Source organism: Ovis canadensis, chromosome 5 (assembly GCF_042477335.2).
Source record: "Ovis canadensis isolate MfBH-ARS-UI-01 breed Bighorn chromosome 5, ARS-UI_OviCan_v2, whole genome shotgun sequence".
NCBI classification, from domain to species: domain Eukaryota; kingdom Metazoa; phylum Chordata; class Mammalia; order Artiodactyla; family Bovidae; genus Ovis; species Ovis canadensis.
Window position 1 is genome coordinate 55,915,911 of NC_091249.1, and position 21,093 is coordinate 55,937,003.

The window sequence follows — 21,093 nt, forward strand, 5'->3', positions numbered from 1 at the left end:
AACTGAGTGTGGCAGTGCTCCCACCTGGCCAAGTGTGGGGCGGAGGGAGAAGTGGGTCATCCATGCCATTCCATGGGGGTTCCATCACTTACCCCTCCTCATATCTATTCTCTCCCATAGACGAGGGGGTCTCACTGGGGGTGATTCTGCCCCAGAGACATCTGTGGTCCCCAGGACTTGGAAATCTGGCACTGAGCAAGTGGTGTGGCTCACCACTGTAATACCCAAGACACCCCACAGAGGGTGACCCCCCATAACAGCAGTACAGGGTGGGGGAGCCCCAATATGGATGGATGGACGTCGATTGTCTTCAAAGATTTGGGACTTTGCAAGATGAATGCCACGCTTGCCCACCTGCAGAGGGAGAGGGCCAAGAGTCTGAGCCCATAGGATGTACCAGCCTCTCCCATGTGCATTCTCTAGCCTGCAGAAAAGCTGAAGCCCCTCCCACCTCCTAGGCCGACACAAATGGCCCTGTGCATGGTCTCTGACTGTTCTGGATGTTTCCCATCAGTGGAATCACACCCTGCATGTCCTTCTGTGTCCGCTTCTCTCACTGAGCATCATGTTCTCAGGGTCCGTCCACATGGTAGCAAGTGTCAGGGCTTCTCCTTCAGGGCTGAGGGATGCTCTGGGGTGTGGAGGGACCATGTGGTATTTGTCCCATTTATCCATCGATGGACACATGGGCTGTCCCTGTACCCTTGGCTGCTGTGGGTCTGTGGCTGCTCCGTCTAGCCACCACTATCCTGCAGTTGGCCTGCGGCATCAGCAACTAAGGATGTAATATCCCTCAGCGATTTCAGACCTCCAGATGTGAATGAGGTTCCCCAAAGGGAAACAAGGCCTGCGACTCAGATCCAGGAGATGCCGCCAGCCCCTTTGGTGACTGCTCAGGAGCTGCAGGAGGGGGCATGTGAGAAATCAAAAGGACAGGATGCTGCCCCCAGGTAGCCGAGATGCATAAAAGGAATGACGTCAATAATCCCAGACTCTCGCATCTTCTCATATGGAGAAGAGTGTTAAATTCCTTGAGGTATCTGATTTTCCTTAATTAGCAGTAATCCTTTGAAGTTCTGACTGCCTGCCTCCATTGTGGCAAACTCCTGTAATCCTGACTCCTTTCCTGGCCTCCTCCATGCTACCTGAGACGCTGCCTCCCCAGCTTGAGGTCCTAACATTTCCACCAAATAAAATAACACAACTCTGTATTTTCAGGTGGTGACTACATTTTGTAGTTGACACAGGAATCTCAGCACCACACTCCCACCAGGGCCAGGGGGAGCTGTGGTTCTAGGGATCTCCGCAGTCCTGGGCAGGGACCTGGAGTGACTCCAGCAGGATGGAGATCAGTGGGGGCGGGTAGTGTTTGGAAGCCCAGCACCCTAGTGGGAGGAAGCTTATCTGTCTCCACAGAGGTTCCTTCCCGCCCAGCTGGGCCCCACCCCACCCCCGGTGATGGGAGCCCAGGGGTTTCAAGGGTTGGGAGCGGGGATGAGGCAGCTGCAGCAGGAGGCGCTGCCAGGTGGTCAGAGGGCTAGACCAGGGGCTCTGTTCTCAGCTGGACAGCTGGGGTAGGGGGAGGGACCCTGCAGAGAAAGAGTTTCCTGAAACAAGCCCCACAACCGACCCTTGGAGCAGCAGCTGTATCTGTCCCAGAACCTGGGCCCAGATGGCAACAGGGCAGCTCGACACAGTCAGGCCCCGACTGGCCCTGGACCTGGGAATGACTGCCATGAAGGAAGGTTGAGGTCAGTCTTTGGGGGACTAGACTGCAGGGAGGATCCCACACGGACCTCAGAGGGGCCTGTGGACCCCAGCCCCCTGCTTTGTTCCTAGGTGAATCTGGTGCCTGTCCTTACTCCGAAATGGTTCTGCAGGGAAAATGTGAGCGACAGAGACAGAGAGATGGGGCACAGACAAGAAAAAGTGAGTAAAGAGGCAGCAGACAGGGAGGGAGAGACGGAGAAATAGAGACACAGAGATGGAGAGACAGAGATAAAGAGAGAGAGACAGGGGAGATGGAGAGACAGATAGAGAGACGGCGGGGGGGGGGAGACAGGGAGGGAGAGACGGAGAAATAGAGGCACAGAGATGGAGAGACAGAGATAAAGAGAGAGAGAGACAGGGGAGATGGAGAGACAGATAGAGAGACGGCGGGGGGGGGCGGGGGGAGACAGGGAGGGAGAGACAGAGAAATAGAGACACAGAGATGGAGAGATAGAGATAAAGAGAGAGAGACAGGGGAGATGGAGAGACAGATAGAGAGACGGCGGGGGGGGGCGGGGGGAGACAGGGAGGGAGAGACAGAGAACTAGAGACACAGAGATGGAGAGATAGAGATAAAGAGAGAGAGAGACAGGGGAGATGGAGAGACAGATAGAGAGACGGCGGGGGGGGCGGGGGGAGACAGGGAGGGAGAGACAGAGAAATAGAGGCACAGAGATGGAGAGATAGAGATAAAGAGAGAGAGAGACAGGGGAGATGGAGAGACAGATAGAGAGACGGCGGGGGGGGGCGGGGGGAGACAGGGAGGGAGAGACGGAGAAATAGAGACACAGAGATGGAGAGATAGAGAGAGAGAGACAGGGGAGATGGAGAGACAGAGAAATAGAGACACAGAGATGGAGAGACAGAGATAAAGAGAGAGAGAGACAGGGGAGATGGAGAGACAGAGAAATAGAGACACAGAGATGGAGAGACAGAGATAAAGAGAGAGAGAGACAGGGGAGATGGAGAGACAGAGAAATAGAGACACAGAGATGGAGAGACAGAGATAAAGAGAGAGAGAGACAGGGGAGATGGAGAGACAGAGAAATAGAGACACAGAGATGGAGAGACAGAGATAAAGAGAGAGAGACAGGGGAGATGGAGAGACAGAGAAACAGAGACACAGAGATGGAGAGACAGAGATAAAGAGAGAGAGAGACAGGGGAGATGGAGAGACAGAGAAATAGAGACACAGAGATGGAGAGACAGAGATAAAGAGAGAGAGAGACAGGGGAGATGGAGAGACAGATAGAGAGACGGCGGGGGGGGCGGGGGGAGACAGGGAGGGAGAGACATAGAGATAAAGAGAGAGAGACAGGGGAGATGGAGAGACAGATAGAGAGACGGCGGGGGGGGGAGACAGGGAGGGAGAGACAGAGAACTAGAGACACAGAGATGGAGAGATAGAGATAAAGAGAGAGAGACAGGGGAGATGGAGAGACAGATAGAGAGACGGCGGGGGGGGGGCGGGGGGAGACAGGGAGGGAGAGACAGAGAACTAGAGACACAGAGATGGAGAGATAGAGATAAAGAGAGAGAGAGACAGGGGAGATGGAGAGACAGATAGAGAGACGGCGGGGGGGGGCGGGGGGAGACAGGGAGGGAGAGACAGAAGCAGGGGTGGGGAGGCAAATGTGGCCAAAGTGTTGACTGGGAATCCAGGTAGCTGGGGGGCGGGGGGTGGGGTGTTGCTGTCCCCAGACTCCTCTGCCATTTGAGGACGTCGCATAACAAACCTGAGAAACAAAGACTCCTCTCCATGTTTCAGAATGACATATGAGCAAACAGGCCGAGGAAACCTGGAAAACCAGCACACCTTGAAGCTCGGCCCCCTTGCGGCCCGGGGAGGTCTTTGGTTAAGAACAGCCTCCCAGGTGGGCAGGGCAAGTCACGACTGTGTAGGGCAAGAGTCTGAATTGCCTGCAATCTTGGCTGGGGAGGCTGGACCCACTCTCACTCTCAGAGGCTTGCTTTGTCCTGCTTCACCCGTGGGACTTGCCCCCTAGGAAACATCACCAGCCCCGGGCCACCCCATCACAACCCCGGGTTCATTCGGGGTCATCCTCTGTCACTTTTCCAGGGAGGACAGAGGTGAGAGGGCGGCGGTATCTGTAAACCTCTCCCTCGCGTGTCCCCCTCCTCCCACACACACCGACCTTAAAGCCAGAGCCAGGCTGGCTTGTGGGGCGTGTCCAGGGCCAGGACTCACTCCTGCAGGGAGCCTCCCAGGCTCCCAGCCTGGTGTTCCCCCAAACTGGGCAGCCCACGGCACACTTTAGTCAACCCCAGCGCTAAAGGGATCAACCTCCAGACCCCCTGTACCAGCTCCTGGAGCTGCTCAGACAAAGCATAACCAACTAGGCCATTCACACGGCAGAAACCATGCTCTTGGGAGGGTCTCTTCTGCCTCTTCTAGCTCCTGGGGGCTCCAGGCATCCTGGGCTTGTAGCCACATCATCCCAGCCTGTCCCTCCATCTTCACATGGCCTTTCTTTTTTTTCTTTTTAAGATTTATTTACTTACTTTTACTTTTGACCTCGCTGGGTCTTCGCTGCTTTACATAGCCTTTCTCTAGTTGCGTCAAGTAGGGGCTACTCTCTGGTTGCGGCGGCTTCTCTTGCTGCAGAGCATGGGCTCGGGGCACATGGGCTTAGTTGAGGCATGTGGAATCTTCCCAGACCAGGGATTGAACCTGTGTCTCCTCACTGGCAGGCAGACTCTTATCCACTGGACCCCCAGGGAAGCCCTTCTTCTCTGTCTCCTCAAGGACACTGGTCATTGGATGCAGGGCCACTCTAACCCAGAATGACCTTATATTAAGACCTTTAACAGTTACTCCACAAAGATGTTTTTCAAATAAGGCCCCATTCTCAGGTCTGGAAGCAACCACTGAACCCACTGCACCATCCTGTCCTCCCTAAATTCCACTCCTAACCTGCCCATACCCCACCCCCCTACCTGAGCCCCAGATCAGTCTAACAGCAGGAGCCCTCCCTCCCTCACTCAGATCCCTCCCAGGGCTCCTGAGTGCCCTGAGGATAAAATCCACACCCAAACCAGTCACTGCAGGGGGAGGGTTGGATTTCAAACTCCACCCTCACAGAAATATGCACATAAATCCTTAAGCTGGACCATCCTAGCCACAGAGAGATGGGTGTGATAAATCTCCCTGCTTTCTCTCCCCTTATCTGTGAGTTTGAAAGGTTTTGTAGGGAAAAGTAGAAAGCAAACAAAGCAAACTGCAAACAAAGTAAACTGGACAGAAGCTGGGGTCCCAAGTGGGAGGCCCAGGGCCAGAACTCTGGGAGCGGCCAAGGCGATGTGGGAAGGAGCCAGGCAGTGACCTGGGAAGGCATGCCTGGTGGCAGCAGACACTGCCCAGGCAGAGCTCAGGGCGGGAGCGGGGCCAGGGAAGCTGGAGCCAAGCCGTGGGGGAGGTGAGGGCTACAAGGCCCGAGGGTCAGTAGGGCCAGGCCCCAGGGCGGGGTTTGGAGCTGGCTTCTCTCTGTCTGGCTGAAGGCAGTAGAGGCCTGTCTGTGCACACTGCAGAGGTTGGGGGCTGCTCCCCTTCCTTCTGTCTGTGGGTCTCTGGGCCCCTCCCAGGGCGCCCTCAGGCCTCCAGAGGCCAGGGAAGGATGGGGATCCAGGGAGGATTTAACACTCCCATGGCCAGTTAGGGGTACTGGCTGAGTGCCGACCAGAGCGTGGCAGCAAGCCCAGGTCAGGCCGCTTGGCCCTGCCTGCACGCACCTCCAGCGAGGAGCACAGGGCACCACGAGGGCAGAGAGTGACCAGGAGGCCAGGGGAGTTAGTTACAGAGGGTGACCAGACCGGCTGCTTTGACAGATGGGGTCAGAGTGAGGCAGGAGACAGACGGGCCCCAAGCTAGGTATTTACAGCTGGCCTCCTGTTCACACATCCCGGGGTGAGGAGATGAGCTCCAGGAGTCCATGCATCACCAGCCCCCTGATTACATTTCCTGAAGCAGGAGACAAACGGGCTCCAGGACAACATATTCATGACTGACTCCTTTTCATAAAAACCAACTAATGGAGGGCTTCCCTGGTGACTCAGTGGTAAAGAATCTGTCTGCCAATGCAGGAGACAGGGGTTCAATCCCTGGTCTGGGAAGATCCCACACACCTCAGAGTGTCTGAGCCCATGCAGCGTAACTATTGAAGCCCATGTGCTCTGGAGCTCATGCTCCTCAGTAAAAGCAACTGCGATGAGAAGCTCGTGCACCACAGCTAGAGAGCAGCCCCCACTCCACACAATAGAGAAAGCCCAGCCAGCGGCGATGACCCAGTGAGACCAAAGTAACAAGTAAAGATAAAAACACATAGCAACAGGGATGGGGTGAATAACCAGCCATCGGGCATTTTTATGGCAGGAACAGATTGGGACCAGGGTCTGTTATTAATAAAAGGCCAGAAGGTCACACACTTCCCATCCTTGGGGCAAAGAAGACACTAGACATGGGCGAAACCTCATGGGGTCAGAAAGGTAGGGGATGCTAGCCCATAATAAGTAGTTTGTTGTTCAGTCGCTAAGTTGTGTCCAGCTCTTTGCAACCCCATGCAGCACACCAGGCTTCCCTGTCCTTTACTATCTTCTGGAGTTTGCTCAAGTTCACGTCCATTGAGGCAGTGATGCTATCTAACCATCTCATCCTGTGCTGTCCTGTACTCCTTTTACCCTCAATCCTCCCCAGCTTCAGGGTCTTTTACAATGAGTCATCTCTTCGCATCAGGTGGCCAAAGTATTGGAGTACTGCTACCCCCTCCCATAAGCCTCTGCTATGAGATCCATCTTAACTGAGGGGTGCCTGTTGCACCAAGGGGAGGGTCCAGAGGCAAATTAGCCAGGGGGTCAAAACAATACAATTGGCCAAAAAGAAGACAAAGACCTGGAAAACTTCACCCTTCCCTGACTCAGTCAGTAAAGAATCTGCCCGCAATGCAGGAAACCCAGGTTCAATCCCTGGGTCAGGAAGATCCCATGGAGGAGGAAATAGCAACCCACTCCAGTATTCTTCCCCGGGAAATGCCACGGATAGAGGAGCCTGGTGGGCTACATTCCATGGGGTCAAAAAGAGTTGGACACGACAGAGATTAACACTACTCATAAATGAATTAGGAGAAAGCAATGGCACCCCACTCCAGTACTCTTGCCTGGAAAATCCCATGGACGTAGGAACCTGGTAGGCTGCAGTCTATGGGGTCGCTAACAGTTGGACAGGACTGAGCGACTTCACTTTGACTTTTCACTTTCATGCATTGGAGAAGGAAATGGCAATCCATTCCAGTATTCTTGCCTGGAGAATCCCAGGGACGGAGGAGCCTGGTGGGCTGCAGTCCATGGGGTCGCAGAGAGTGGACACAACTGAAGCGACTTAGCAGTAGCAGCAACAGCATAAAGAATTAAATACTTCCCAGAGGAGTGACTCTCTCTCTGAATTTGCCCCTGGATCTTTCCGCAAGGACTTTTATTTTCAATAAACTTTGGACTTTATTCTTTATTTTCTGCATTCTGGCCAGGCAGGCAAGGACTCAGAACCCAGCCCCTCACTGCTGGTCCCTGTGGTCCAGCGGTAAGGTCTCCTGCTACTGCTCTCTGCCCTTATAGCTTTCAAGGTCCAGCATCTCGAAGGGCCTATGGAATACAGGGCTGCAGTGAAATCTGAATTTCTGACAGAGAACAGATCTTTTTTTTTTTTTTTTTTAGTTCTACCAGTTTATTGCTACTGACCTGTCACCCTCCACCCTCATGCACACATGCTCAGTCATGTGACACCATGGACTGCAGCCTGCCAGGTTCCTCTGTCCATGGGATTCTGCAGGCAAGAATACTGGAGTGGGTTGCCATTTCTTTCTCCATAGATCATTTTTAATATAAGTATAAACCAGACAGTGCATGGGATATACTTATACTGAATAATTAGTGACTTTTGGAAGATCTGAAATTCCAGTGTAACTCAGAGTCCTCTGTTTTTATTTGCTAAATCTGGCCACCTTTGCTCGGGTAATCCTGAAAAAACTGTTCTTGGAAGCAGAAGGGGACAGGGACCACCATCCTGAACTGGCAAAGAGGGGGTCCGGTGGGTGCAGGACAGCCAGGTCTGCAGGAGCCGCTGCTTTGTTCCATTGACACAAACAGAGCCTTCCTGGCAGCCTAGAGATCTCCTCAGCCCCGCTCCGGGTGGGCAGGGGGCCCAGAGTTCCGTCGCGGCCCGGAGGTGCTTTGAGGCCAGCTGGCAGCCTGCCTCCCTCATCCAGCACGTCCGTCTCCATACCACTCCCTGCGGGCTCGCTGAGCCTGCCAGCCCCAGGCCCCGGCCCTGCTGGATCCAGGAAGGGTCCTTGCCTCCCCTCCCTCACCGCCTCCATATCAGCAAGTCCAGGCTCCTCTACCATGCCCTTCCAGCCCAGGCTCTATCAGCTGACCCCCTACCTCCTTCGGCCCCAGCCAGCTGCCCTCCATCACCCCCCGACAAGGCTGCCGGGAGACTTACAGCTCAGCCCTTCCCTGGCTGCTGCCCCCTCGTCATTCATGGGTAACCTCCAACATCATCATCTCCAAGAGGCCTCCTGATCCACATCACCCCATTTTTTAATTGAGATGATTCACTTACCATACAGTTCACCCATTTGAGCGTAAAGGGTTTTGGTACATTCGGAGTTGAGCACACTTTACTGCAATTAATTCCAGAACAATCTATCACTCCACAAGGAAGCCTGGTCCCCACCAGCAGTCACTTCCCATGTCCTCCCTCAGCCCCTGACAACCAGGAACCTGCTCCCTGTCTGTGGATCGGCCTGTTCTGGACATTTCCCATCAGTGGAATCACACCCTGTGTGTCCTTCTGTATCTGCTTCTCTCACCGAGCATCGCGTTCTCAGGGTCCCTCCACGTGGTAGCAAGTGTGAGGGCTTCTCTCCCTTTCAGAGCTGAGTGATATTCTGGTGTGTGAAGGGATCACATTTTTTAATTCATTCACCCGCTGATGAGCATCTGGGCTCTGGGCTGTTGCACTTTTTGCTATTGTGCTGTGAACACTGCAGCGGAAGTTTCTTTGTGGACCTGAGTTTTCAGTTCTCCTGGACACACACCTAGGACTGGCATTGCTGGCATAAGTTATCACTTCATTTAACCTTTTGAGGAATGGAAGCATGGTTCGTTCCACCTCCTCATCAGCCCTGCACAGGGCTCCACTTTCCCCATCTCATTATTTCATGACATCACAGTGGCTGTGAAGTGGTGTCTCACTGTGGTTTCCACTTGCCCGCCCCTGAGCACCTTCTCATGTGCTTATGCTGTCTATTTAGGTGTCTTTTTCTGAAAGATGTGTTTTCAGATCCTCTATTTTGTAACTGGGTTATTTGTTTTCTTTTATACTTTTTATAAAGTTGAGTTAAAAAAAAAGTTGAGTTGTAAGTATTCTTTATATATTCTAGGTACAAATCCCTTATCACATACATGCTTTACCAGTATTTCCTTCCATCAGGTAGACTGTCTTTTCACTTTCTTCTTTGAAACAGAAAAGTTTTTAAGGGCTTTCCTGATCTGGCTCAGTGGTAAAGAATCTACCTGCCAGTGCAGGAGAAACGAAATCCCACATGCCTCGGGGCAACAAAACCCACACACCACAACTGCTTAGCCTACGCTCTAGAGCCCAAGAGCTGCAACTACTGAAGCCAGCGTGACCTAGAGCCCATGCACAGAGTCTTAACCACTGGACCACCAGGAAAGTCCCCCAGATTTTAATTTCGATGAACTCCAAAATATCTGATTTTTTGTTGTTTTTGCTCGTGGTTTGGTGGCATTCATAAGAAAACATTACCTAAACCAAGGTCACAAAGACTATGTACAATATACCCTGGGTTTTTGTGTGTGTGTGTCATTTTTCAAAGTATTTGTCGTAAAACACGGGCACCTCAGGGTATGCAGTCCAGCCAAATACAGGACGACCAGTTACGCTCTATTCGGACAAATGATGATACTTTCCTTGCAAAGCAGTGTGCATACACTGCAGTGAACACTTACACTACGAAATTACTCATCCTTTACCTGGAATTCAAATGTAACTGCTGTCGGGCTATTTGTATTTGCTAAATCTGGCAGTCCACCCCAGGGGACATAGCCTACATGTTCACAGTGATCCCCATCGCCTCCGTCGCTGCTTTTTTAAGTTTCTTGCACTGGGGTAAAGTACCCAGAAATTGAGCATTTTAACTACTTGGAGCGTAAATCAAGCCAGAAAGAGGCGAGGCTCCCGGCCCAGGCTCCCAGACCCCGCCCCGTTTCTTAGCAACGTAACCACGCCCCTGGAGACAGGGCGTAGCTCATCCGGGTGATCACACGGCTCCGCCCACTCGGCTTCCGTAGAACGAGTCGGCTCGGGCAGGAATATGCGTACAGGCGTCAGTGCGCGTGCGTAGATGGTGGGCGACGCACCATGCACACGCCCCGCCCCGCAACGCTCTCTGCGTGCGCGCGCCCGGCGACTGCCGGGTTCTTATAGTGCCGCGGGCTGCGGTTGCCCGGGGACGGCGGGACGGCGGGACAGCGGGACATGGCGGCCGGTCAGATCGCGGTGTTGGGGCTCGTGCTGCTGAGCGCCCAGGGTGGCTTCGGGGCAGGTCAGGACCTTGGGGTGGGGGCGCGAAGCCTGTCGGTGGTCCGAGCTGGCAGGGAGCAGCAGCTCGCCTTCAGCTTAATGGGAGACCCTGGCCTCTGCGAGAGGGGGACTCACGGCCTGGCAACGGATACCCCGGCCCGGGCGGGAGAGGAACCTCGGACCCGGGAGGGAGACCCCAGGGGACTAAAACCCGGCTTGTGGAGGGAGACCCAGGCCCGGGGGGCTGGGGAGGGAGACTCCGGGCTGAAGCAGATCTGCGCGAGGCAGCTTATGAGGAGCCTTCCCAGCTCGGAGAGCTGGAGCGTGGGGCGCAGGGGAACCCCTGGCGCCGAGACACTGACTGTCATCCGGGAGGTGGGTGGATTTTTGTCCCCAAGGGGACCCGGGGCTCCCCGGCACGTGACGGCCCCTGAGGCGGGCTGGCTTTTCGGCCGGAGGGATTGTCGCATTCTTGCCAGGATTTAGGTCCCATGTCTCACTCTGATCGTGCACTCACCCCTGGGGTCGCCGAAACACTTAAACCTTTGTGAGGAGTCCGACACTCCACCTCCTCCAGTTCTGTCTGATTTCAGGGCCCAGGAGGAGGTGGCGGTGTTTCACCCTCCTGCTTTTACCGGGATAGGAGTTGGAGGCACCGGCCTGGAGGGGAGGTGTTCCAAGGTCACCCGTGAGCCACCGGACTCAGAGCAGGAAGTGTAGGGGGACCGTCTGTTTTTACAGACTCTCCATCGAGGCTCTGTTTGCCAAGCTTCCTTAAGGTTGAGGCAGCGTGTTTGGTGGGCAGGTCGGATTTAGAGAATGCTTGCCTGAAAATGCATTAAGGCGTGCCTTTCCTGGATAAAGCCCCACAGACTCTGCCTGAAAGACAGATTTTTTTTTTTTTCTTGTGTGGATCGAGGCTTTCAGTTGGTTCTAGGTTAACGATTTATACTGACTGGCACACGGAGAACAAAGTGCAAACCAACGGGGTCTGAGTCTCTTCCCCAGGGGAGGCGGGAACAGGTGGGCTCTGAGCAGGGTGCCAGCTGCCCTAGGGTGTGGGAGGGCCTGCATGTTGGGGAAGCTTCCCCTGGTTGCTCCTGACCCACTTTAAGATCCAAGATCTTAGTCCACCTCTTTTCTCTTCCTTATAATCAAAGTGGCCCTTTATTAACCACCTCTGGGTGAGGCCCTGGCAGCTTGAGCCCTCCAGGTGCAGGCCTCGCTGGCCAGTGGGGCAGGAGGCCCTTTGTGGCCCTCTGTAGAGGGCCGTTCCTCCGGCGGTCCATCACCCTTCGCTGAGGACTGCTCGCGTGCTCATGCGCGCGCGCGCACACACACACACACACACACACACACGCGCGCACACACACACACGCGCGCACACACACACACGCGCGCACACACACGTGTACTGGGTTTCGGGGGGGAGGGGTGGTCAGTCCTGGTTTATTCCCCTGGGGCAGTGTCTGCCTCATCCTCCATTTTCACTTTCCACCTTTTCCAGGGACTCTGGCAGAGACCAAAAAGTCTGGGTCCCATGTCCTTTTTCTGCCTGGGGTGAGGGCGTTCGTGGGAGTGTTTGCCTCTCCTGGCCAGGTCAGGAGAAATTTGCCTCAGGGCCCTCTTCGGCCCTTCTGTCACCTGAGGCCCCAGGACAGTGTTCCTCCTGGGAGGGACCTGCCGTCCAGGGACCAGGGTCCCCTGGTCCTGGCACAGCTGGTGGGCGGGCAGGGGCTTGCTTGCTGGTGAAGGACTGGGCCCCCGCCGGCACAGTGGAGGGGTGAGCAGCCCGGGCTGGCCTTCCAGAGGTGGTCTCCTGTCTGCCTCATCCCAGGAGCTCCCTCTGGGCTGTGTACCGAGGCCTGCCTGGCCCTGCGCCCGGCCTGGCTGCTGAGTGGGCAAGGAAGATGGGTGGCTGTTTTTAGATGAAGGTGACTTTACTTGAGAACGTGGGTTGCAGTCACATGGCCAGGAAAGGAGGAGGGTCAGGCGCCCTCCCTTCCTGGGCTCTGCTGCGTCTGGCCGGAGCCCCTGTGAGTCCTGAGGGTGCTGCCCGGGCCTCCTGGGTGCTGGGCTGGCTGGAGGTCAGGCGTGCTTTTCCCATCAGCGCTTCCTGAGGGGCACTGGGAGGTGTCTTTCGTCGTGGCCCTGTCCTGGTGACCGTCAGTGTCAGAGGTGTCACAGCCTCCGTGGTGGCCTTGGGTGGCTGCAGCCTCTGCCCCTCCCCCCCACACACGCACAGGAGGGACCCAGCCCTGCTGATGGGCATCCAGGATGGGGCAGATCACTCGAGGGGGTAGGATGACTCCCTTGCTGTGTGCAGGCCTCTGACCAAGCCTAGGGTGTTGGCCTGCAGGGCCTCAGCTGGAGAGGCCCTCCTGGTTGATTCTGGCCCCCCGCTGGCCTCTGTAGACGCCCTGGGTGGGGTTGGGGCCCTGCCTCTGCCCCTCTCTGAGAGCTGAGGCCTCACCTTGCTGCCACCTGCAGGTGGCCTGGGGCACTTCTTTTCTCTCTCTGGAGGCAGGGTGGGGCCTGTATAAGACCTGCTTGAACTCCTTCCTAGCACCCTTGAGTCCGAGGGCCTGTCTGGGAGAATGGGGGCTGCCAGCCTCACTTTCTGCCCTGACTCACCTCCCAGCTCTGCACAGAGCTGCTGGTTTTGCAATCTTGGGAAATCTTGACAGAGAAACGGGTGACTGGAGGCAAGCCTTCGAAAGTGGTGCAAAGGTGGTATCCAGCCTCACACCCCTGTGTCTGTCACCACCTAGCCTGGGGACTGGGTTACCTGTGGGCTTCCCTGGGTGGTTAGACTTGAAGGTGGGCCTGTCCCTGGGCCTTGTAGCCGGCCAGGCACATTCTCCTACACAACCTGTGTGCACACGTGTGCAGGTGCTGCTGTGGGAGAGTCCCGGGGCAGGGCACCCAGAGGTGCCAAGGGGCCTGCTTTGCTTCAGGCCCTGCTGGCCTGACTTCTGAGACATGCTGTCCTCCTTTAAAGAAAGCCAGCAGGTGGCTGGAGGTGGGGCAGTGAGGACTGGTGCTCAGGAAGAGACCCCACCGGGCCGTCCCTGTATCCTGTCCACGGGCTCCCTTGGGTCTCCCTCCTCCACCGGAAGGAAGCTGGTGTCTCCCGAACCAGAACTAGAGCTGGGGTCTAGATCAGCCTGTGGCCAGCCCACCCAGGACCTAAAGCCGAAGGCAGCCCAGCTGTGAAATCTGTCCTGGGATTCAAGCTTCAGTCTCCTGGGTGGCTGGGAGTCAGTGTTGACAGGGGTTGGGGGTGGGGGGCTGAGCAGGCTGTGCTCTTAGGACGGTCTCTGGTTGGGATATAGGGCATCATCTGGAGTTTTCACTGTCTCCAATCGCTCCACCAGCTTCTAATGCTTTGTCTGTGGTGTCAAATGGCACCATGACCCCATTGAGGAAGCGGGAGTCCGGATGGCGGCCTGGGCTGCTTTCTGGCTGGATGAGCTGTCCCAGTGCAGCCCTGGGCTCTGCTTTATGCCAGAGGCCTCTGGGCTGGCTTATTCTGCGCATTCATCCTGGGAGTATGGCCTTCTCCAAGGGACACCTCGGGGGTGTGTGTGTGGGTGACGGTTCCAGAGAAACAGACACCTCCTGGTGGATGACCTGGCAGCCAGCTATATTACAAAGTCCACTGTCCCCAGGCATAGTGAGAGCCCCGTGCAGCCACGGATCCCAGGGGGCTGACGGGAGTGTCCCCGGGAAGCCTGCTCCCAGTGCTGGGAAAGGGCTGTGGTGTGGACATGACTGAAGGTCAGCACCTGGAGGCACAGCCCGACCCCCAAAACGGCTCCTCCTCTGGGCTGCCTTCTGGTTCCTCCCTGAATGCTTGGAAGCCTGGAGTGTCCTGCCCTGGTTCCTGCGGAGGGACCTTCCCTAGCTCAAGCCCAGTCCCCCTCTCCGGAACCATCCACCTGCTTCTGACCATCTGGTTCTAAGGGGCTTCGCATTTTGGTTCCTAAAGAGAAGGTCGTAAGAAATGGAGAGGTTTGCCTGGCTGGAAACAAAGTGGTACAGCTGCTGGGCATCGCCCCAGTATCCAGGCAGGGCACTGCATGGAGGCTTGGTGGCAGGTGTGGCCTCCTGGGAGGCAGGCACATCCAGCTGGGCTGCTGCAGCCCCATGGCCTGAGCAGACCTGTCCCACATGGTGCCCTTGCCTTGGTTGGGGTGGGGGGAACATACCAGGCCACCCAGAGGGGGCAGACCCAGCACTCACCGTCCTGGTCCTTGTTCTGGCATGAGGTGGGTGCTGCTGCTCCCCTGACACCTGCGGACCATTCCCCCAGAGTCCCGCCCCAGATCCCAGGGGAGGACCTTCCAGAGCCCTTGTGCTTCTGGACTCTGGGGACTAGCCCTGGCCTCCCTTCCCCTGTGGTGGGGGCTGGGGCCCATGGCAGACTGACACCATGGGTTCTCCTGATGGATTTTCCTGATGCTTTTTGCATTTCTCTTTGGCTCCCCAGGGAGCAGGATCTGGACTAACATAGACAATGACGGCTCCAAAACGCGTCTCACCTGTGCCTTGAATCACAGTGCCACTGAGATTGTGGGCCACCGCTGGGTGAAGGGTGGTAAGGTGCTGAAGGAGGACGCCCTGCCTGACCTGAAGACGGAGTATGAGTAAGTGGGGCCACCATACAGACGGGTGTGGAGATGGCTGAGGTCCAGGATCCAGGGAAGTTCCCAGGCTGCCAGACTCCACCACCTTCAAGACCCTTCCTGCTTCCTGTGGATTGGGGTCCCCCACTTCTGGCTCGCTGGGCCCTGGGCCCCGCAGGGAGCAGCTGCAGAAGCTGCCATGGGCTTGGACGGCGGCCAGGCCAGGGCTCCTGGGTGTGGTCCCTCTTGCCCAGGAATCTGCCCTCTTCAGCCTGCTCCCTTCATCTGCTTGCAGGGTGGACTCGGAAGACCGCTCAGGCCAGTACTCCTGCATCTTCCTTCCGGAGCACGCGGGCCGCACCGATCTGGAAGTGAGGGGTAGGCGCAGATCCCACCTTGGGGGCTGGGGCAGGGCAGCTCCACCTCCATCTCTGGCTGGGGGTCAGGCTCCAGACTGCCCTCTTCCCCGCAGGACCCCCCAGCATCAAGGCTGTGAAGAAGTCAGAGCACGCCACAGAGGGGGAGACTGTGATCCTGGTCTGCAAATCGGACTCCTTCCCGCCGGTCATCAACTGGCTGTGGTACAAGGAGAGCGAGTCTGGGGACCAGGTCATCACCAACAGCACCCAGAGCAAGTTCTTCGTGGTCTCCTCGGAGAGCCGCACAGAGCTGCACATCCCCAACGTGGACCTGAAGGAGGACCCCGGCAAGTACGTGTGCAACGGCACCAGCTTGGAGGGCACCAGCCAGGCAGCCATCACGTTGCGCGTGCGCAACCGCTTCGCTGCCCTTTGGCCCTTCTTGGGCATCGTGGCCGAGGTGCTTGTGCTGGTCACCATCATCTTCATCTATGAGAAGAGGCGGAAGCCAGACGAGGTCCTGGATGGTGAGCCTGTGCCACAGTCCCTCCACTCCCTCCTGGGTGGGGGACCCTGGGCCTCTCTAGGGGGATGTGCTCCCTTCCCTGGCAGGGAGTCTTCTGGCCCGTGAGACCTCACCTCCCCTCTCCTCCTCACTGGGCTGCCTGGTGGGGTATTCGGGGCCAGTTGCCTGCCTGCGGGGGTGCTCCAGGGTATCAGACCCACCAAGACCCCAGACAGCCCATGCGAGGGTTCCTGTCCCAGGGGCGGCTGAGGGCAGAGTGCTGTGTGTTAGGGCCACCCAGTGAGGGGTCTGGTGTGGGGAACCCCTGACGCCTGCCCCTTCTCTTGCATGTGGCCACCTCTGCTCTGCTCAGATGAAGACATAGGCTCTGCTCCACTGTAAGTCCCCTGCTGTGGAGTGGGTGGGCAGGGGAGGGGCTGGGATCCTGATCCAAGGAGAGGGGGTGGAAGGAGCAGGGAGTCCCAGCAGTCCCTCTTCCTGAGGTCTCCTTTGCCCCCAGGAAGAGCAGTGCGAACCCCTTGAATGACAAGGACAAAAATGTTCGCCTGAGGAACTCCAGCTGAGAGGTGAAGGGGAGGGGAGGGCATGGCATCTGGGGCTGGGGCGGGGCTGGGGCCCTGCTCCTGGGCTGGTCTGAGTCCCCACTTCCCACAGGACCAGGATGAGTCTACAGGCAGCGCAGAGAACAGCCCCACGCTCTTCCCTCTCTGGAAACCCCCCAGCGAAAGTAGACCGTGTTGTACATTCAGACTACACATTTTCTCTCCTTTTTTAAAAACCGAAGTAGGGTTTTCTATGTGTAGAATTCTGCTCTATTCTGCCCCTATGTGTAGGGGCTTTGCTTTTCTTGTTTAAACATCTCGTGAGCACCCCAGGCCTCATGAGGTTTGTGTAAGGCTCCTGCTGCACCCCCCCCATCCCACTGGTCCCCTGGGGTATTGGTGTCCTGATCTATTCACAGGGCAGGGGTGAAGGCTCCTGCCCCAGGTCCACCTCTGAGGCTGCTGGGCTGGGCTGGGCTGGGCTGGAGCCAGGCCCCTGCCCTTTGTGGAAGGTCACAGGAAGGTCCCAGGCTGTGTGCCGTGCCAAGCGTCCTGCCGTGTGGAGCCAGTGTTGTCAGGTCACTGCAGGTCTGACCGCGTGGCGGCATTAAGGGCATCTGCCTCACCAACCCCGTCTGCACACACGGAGGGAGGTAGTCTGGCCGACAGTCTCAGAGCCGCTGTGCTGGGCCTTAGCCCCACTCCCTACCATCCTGCTCACAATAAAGTCTGACCCTTATCCTCCGTCCTCTGTTGTGTGTCTGTGCGGGGCCTGGGGCTCACTAGGAGAGCTCGGGAGATGGGGAGGTTTAGATGGTGAGGCTGAGCACTAAAACATGCGGAGACTAGAGCATGATGGCTGGAGTGCTGGGGCCTAGGTGAGGGGAAAAGGTGGGAAGGGATGGGAGGAGCCCTGCAGCAGAACTGGAGTCACCCGCTGGCTCTTCAGGCAGCAGCCCTTCTAATAAGCCTGTTTATGTCCTTCGAAGGGAATCTGGGCAAAACCAAGGCATCCTTCCCACAGGGTCCCCAGGTCAGGCAGCCTTCACCCCAGCTGCCAGGCACGCCCTTCCTGGGCAGACCACTCCCTGTGTCTTGGTGGGCCTCATTCGAGCTGAAAGTCTGTCCAGAAGGCATAGTGGGTGGGGTGGGGGACTCAAGGAGGGGCAGGGCCAATGCCCTGAGACCCTCCAGGGGGAGAAGAGGGTTGCCTGCTTGCCCATCCTGTACCCCAGTAGCTGGGCCAAATGGGGAAGCATGAGTGGGGCCAAACCCTGGGCATGGGCAACCTGAGCCGCAGGGTTGTATGGTCCCCCAGGTGCTCTCTCGAGGCCTGCAGATCTTCAGGTCTGGATGAGGGGCTCGGACCCCTGCTTTTCGGGAGAGGCAGGGGTCTCAGTGTTGGGCTGGCTTTTCCCATATTTCCAGAGAAGCCGGAGATCTGGTGGTAGTGGTTTAGTCGCTAAGTCGTGTCCACCTCTTGTGACCCCACAGACTAGCCTGCCAGGCTCTTCTGTCAATGGGATTCTCCCGGCAAGAATACTGGAGTGGGTTGCCATTTCCTGAAGGGGATCTTCCTGACCCAGGGATTGAACCTGGGTCTCCTGCATTGCAGGTATACTGTTTACCAACTGAGCTACAAGGGAAGCATTTTTCAACACTGGCAAAAATCCCCTACATAGCATGTGGATAAACTAGGCCCACTGGCCGCCAGTTTGAGGCCTGGTAGGTTCTGAGGTAGAATGGACATGCCTCTCCCCAGCAGATCCCACTGCACCAGGCTGCTGACCAGGTGTGTCACAAAGTCACCTGCTGCTCTGGTTCCTCTGAGCGCCCGTGGAGTGAGTAGGGGCCCTTTACAGGTACTTTGCACCCCACAGCCTAGAGGAGATGCCCTCATTCACAGGAACTGAGGCCACTGGTCCCAGAAAACCCAGGGGCTGGGGCAGAAGGGCTGCTGCTGGCCAGCCATTCCCTCCAGCCACCACCAGAGGGCACCTCGTGCACACCCCTGAGAGTATTGGTTCCCACGAAGTCAGAGAATCGTGTCAAGAAGCTTTGGGTTGCCCTGCCTGGTCCCATACAGAGGAGCCTGGGAGGCTGCAGTCCATGGGGTTGCTCTGAGTCGGACACTGAGCGACTTCACTTTCACTTTTCACTTTCATGCGTTGAAGAAGGAAATGGCAACCCACTCCAGTGTTCTTGCCTGGAGAACCCTAGGGACGGGGGAGCCTGGTGGGCTGCTGTCCATTGGGTCGCACAGAGTCAGACACGACTGAAGCAACTTAGCAGCAGCAGCAGCAGCCTGGTCCCAAGTACCCCTTGCTGGACACACTGGGCCCTGGGCCCCAGGCACCCAACACTTTAGCTTCTCTGGACATCCCTACTGGGCAGCGTGGTCAGCACTGATGCACCTGGGGCTGGGTGTTCTGCCAGCACAGAGGTGATGACAAGGCCGGACCTTCTGGGGGTGCTGCCGAGGCTGGGGCTCAATATCAGTATGGAGGGGGCACGGGTAGAGGTTCCCTAGCTTGGGGCCTGTAACTCCAGACCCCTGGGGCTCCACCCATTCTGCCCAACCCCTTTCTGTTGTGCCCCCAGCACCCACACAGCAGCTTGGGGTTCAGGAGGCACTGCTGGTTTTTTCATCCAAAATGTGCAGCTTTCCCCAGGCAGCACCTTGAGGGACAGGGTGGGTGGTCCATGTGATGTAGGGAGGGAATCGGCTCCAAGATAGGCCACTGCTCACAGGGCCAGGCCGTGGGGCACAGACACATGGCTCCGCCTGTCTCCTTCACCAAGTGTTCCTGGCCGTTTCTGGAGCAAGTGTTTGGTGAGCGTGGTGGTCTGCGGCCCCTGTGCCACAGGGGCTGCCTCACTTCCCCCCGGGGGAGTGTCACAGCCATGTCCCAAGATCCAGGGAGACTGTCTGCGGCAAACGCCTGGAGGCTCTTGACCTGGGTCTGCATTGAGGTCCAGTGGCTGAGGCAGGGGCAGGACTGGGTGTGCCTTCCCTCTGGGCCCCAGCCCCAGCTGCCCACCCCGTCCCTGGGCCCACCGCCCCTGAAGGCACCCCAAGGTACCACGGCAGTGGGCAGTAAAAGACGGACCGAGGGGTCTCACCCAGCAGCAAAAAGGGCAGAGCTGAGAAGGAACAGCCCAAGGTGTGGGGGTCCTCAGACCCTGGTCCCCCCGTGCCCTTGTGCCCCCACCAGGTAGTTCTGGGGCTCTGTAGGGAACGGAAATTCCAGGCCAACAGAGGACCCACCCTCACTGTGCAGGTGCCAGGACTCAGACCTGGGCAAGGGGCACTCTGCTTAACTAAGGCCACTGGCCAGGCAGGGTCTGACAATGGCACTCGTGTGGGCACCCCCGACCAAGAGACTTCCTCCTCCTCCAAGTTAGCAGTGCATGTGAGCGCCAGGCCACCATGCAAGGCTGAGGAGTTGTTCGGTGTTTCCCTTGAACTTATACTCTGGGCCCCTCTCTCGCTGGTCCCAGGCCTGCCAAGACCCTGGCCTAGTCTCATTTCCTTGGCCTAAAGCTGTTTTTCCCCAGACTGTGGGCTCCATGACATCAGACCTGGCTCTGCCCTGGCTGAGCAGGAAGTGTGGGTGGTGTGCTGAGGAGGTGCTGAGAGTCTGTGGCAGGGGGCTGGACAGCCAGATTGCAGGACAAACCCTCCAGGCCCCACCTGCTGGAGGCCCCCAGGCCCAGAATGCAATGCCAGTGAGGAAGAGGCAGAGACACAGGGTGGCAAGAACTGGGCTTTCCTTCCACAGACAATGGGGGTCCAGCAGTTAGGACAACAGACTAATAAGGACTGACTTAGAGCTTTAGTCCATCTGCACAGTCTGGTCCCCACCCCCTCCATCTCTGTGTGCTCATCTCCTACACCTCCCACCCCCTGTGGCCTCAGTATTCCTTCTACTCCACCAGCCAGGCACCAAGTTGCCCAAGGACCTTTGCACAGGCCGTGCTGCCTGCTGGACCCTCTTCCCACAGAAATTCACAGGGCCCCATCCCTTCTGTCGGGTCCTGGCTTGGCTTCAGACACCACCCCTAGCATCTCCTCATCCCCTGTCCTGGCTCAGGCTGAGCTCACCACCCTCTGAAGGATACAACTATGTCTGCTAACATCACACCTGCCATGCTGACTGTAGCCTCCGCTCGACTGTCACCTACCAGGGTAGGGATGGCCTGTTAGGTTCACTTCTGAATCCCAGCCCCTGATCAAGTGCCTAATAAGTATTCATTGAATGAAGGAATGAATGACGCTAAGAACACTCTGGCTTGGGCAAGTGGTGAGAGTGGGAGGGAGGGACAGGGAGCCTGATGGCGGCCTGGCTCAGGGTGGAGCCCGTGGGTTGGGGAGGGGTCTGTAGGAGAGGGGTTGGGACCCCGTTCCTCTGTGACTTACAGGTCCCTGGTGGCAGGGTGCCATTGTGCCCTTCCAAGGTCTGGTGGGTCCCTGGGCTGAGCTGTGGGCCCGCCTCCTCCCTACTCTCAACCCAGAGCCCTGGGGCTCTGGCAGTCTGCCCAGACTGACATCTTCCCAGGGTGAGCATGAAAGATCCCCCTTCAGCCAGAACACACATCTGCCCGGGGCGGGCGACAGCCTGGCACTGCAACTCCATGGCTGTCCAGCCTC

General features: G+C 57.2%; 1 protein-coding gene across 2 annotated transcripts; it reads left to right on the plus strand.

Annotated features, from left to right (window-relative positions):
• Window positions 1–10,125: 10,125 nt before the first annotated feature.
• Window positions 10,126–17,181, plus strand: BSG (basigin (Ok blood group)). Of its 2 annotated transcripts, XR_011257285.1 has the most exons (8): window positions 10,126–10,409; window positions 14,880–15,036; window positions 15,311–15,393; window positions 15,488–15,901; window positions 16,253–16,277; window positions 16,400–16,466; window positions 16,555–16,843; window positions 16,935–17,181. XR_011257285.1 is itself a non-coding variant. In XM_069591879.1 (7 exons), the coding sequence occupies exons 1-6, from the start codon at window positions 10,343–10,345 to the stop codon at window positions 16,461–16,463; spliced, it is 810 nt and encodes a 269-aa protein (XP_069447980.1). In that variant the 5' UTR covers window positions 10,141–10,342; the 3' UTR covers window positions 16,464–16,466; window positions 16,555–17,181. The 2 variants fall into 2 exon arrangements, 1 of the variants encoding a protein (XP_069447980.1); XM_069591879.1 differs by having other exon boundaries at window positions 10,141–10,409; window positions 16,555–17,181.
• Window positions 17,182–21,093: the final 3,912 nt, after the last annotated feature.

Bases quoted from the DNA above. Each gene is read 5' to 3' on its own strand.
- BSG (XM_069591879.1), top strand. From the start codon at position 10,343: ATGGCGGCCGGTCAGATCGCGGTGTTGGGGCTCGTGCTGCTGAGCGCC. The intron at 15,902-16,252 runs GTGAGCCTGTGC...TGCTCTGCTCAG, and splicing joins GCCAGACGAGGTCCTGGATG to ATGAAGACATAGGCTCTGCT. The intron at 16,278-16,399 runs GTAAGTCCCCTG...CTTTGCCCCCAG, and splicing joins GACATAGGCTCTGCTCCACT to GAAGAGCAGTGCGAACCCCT.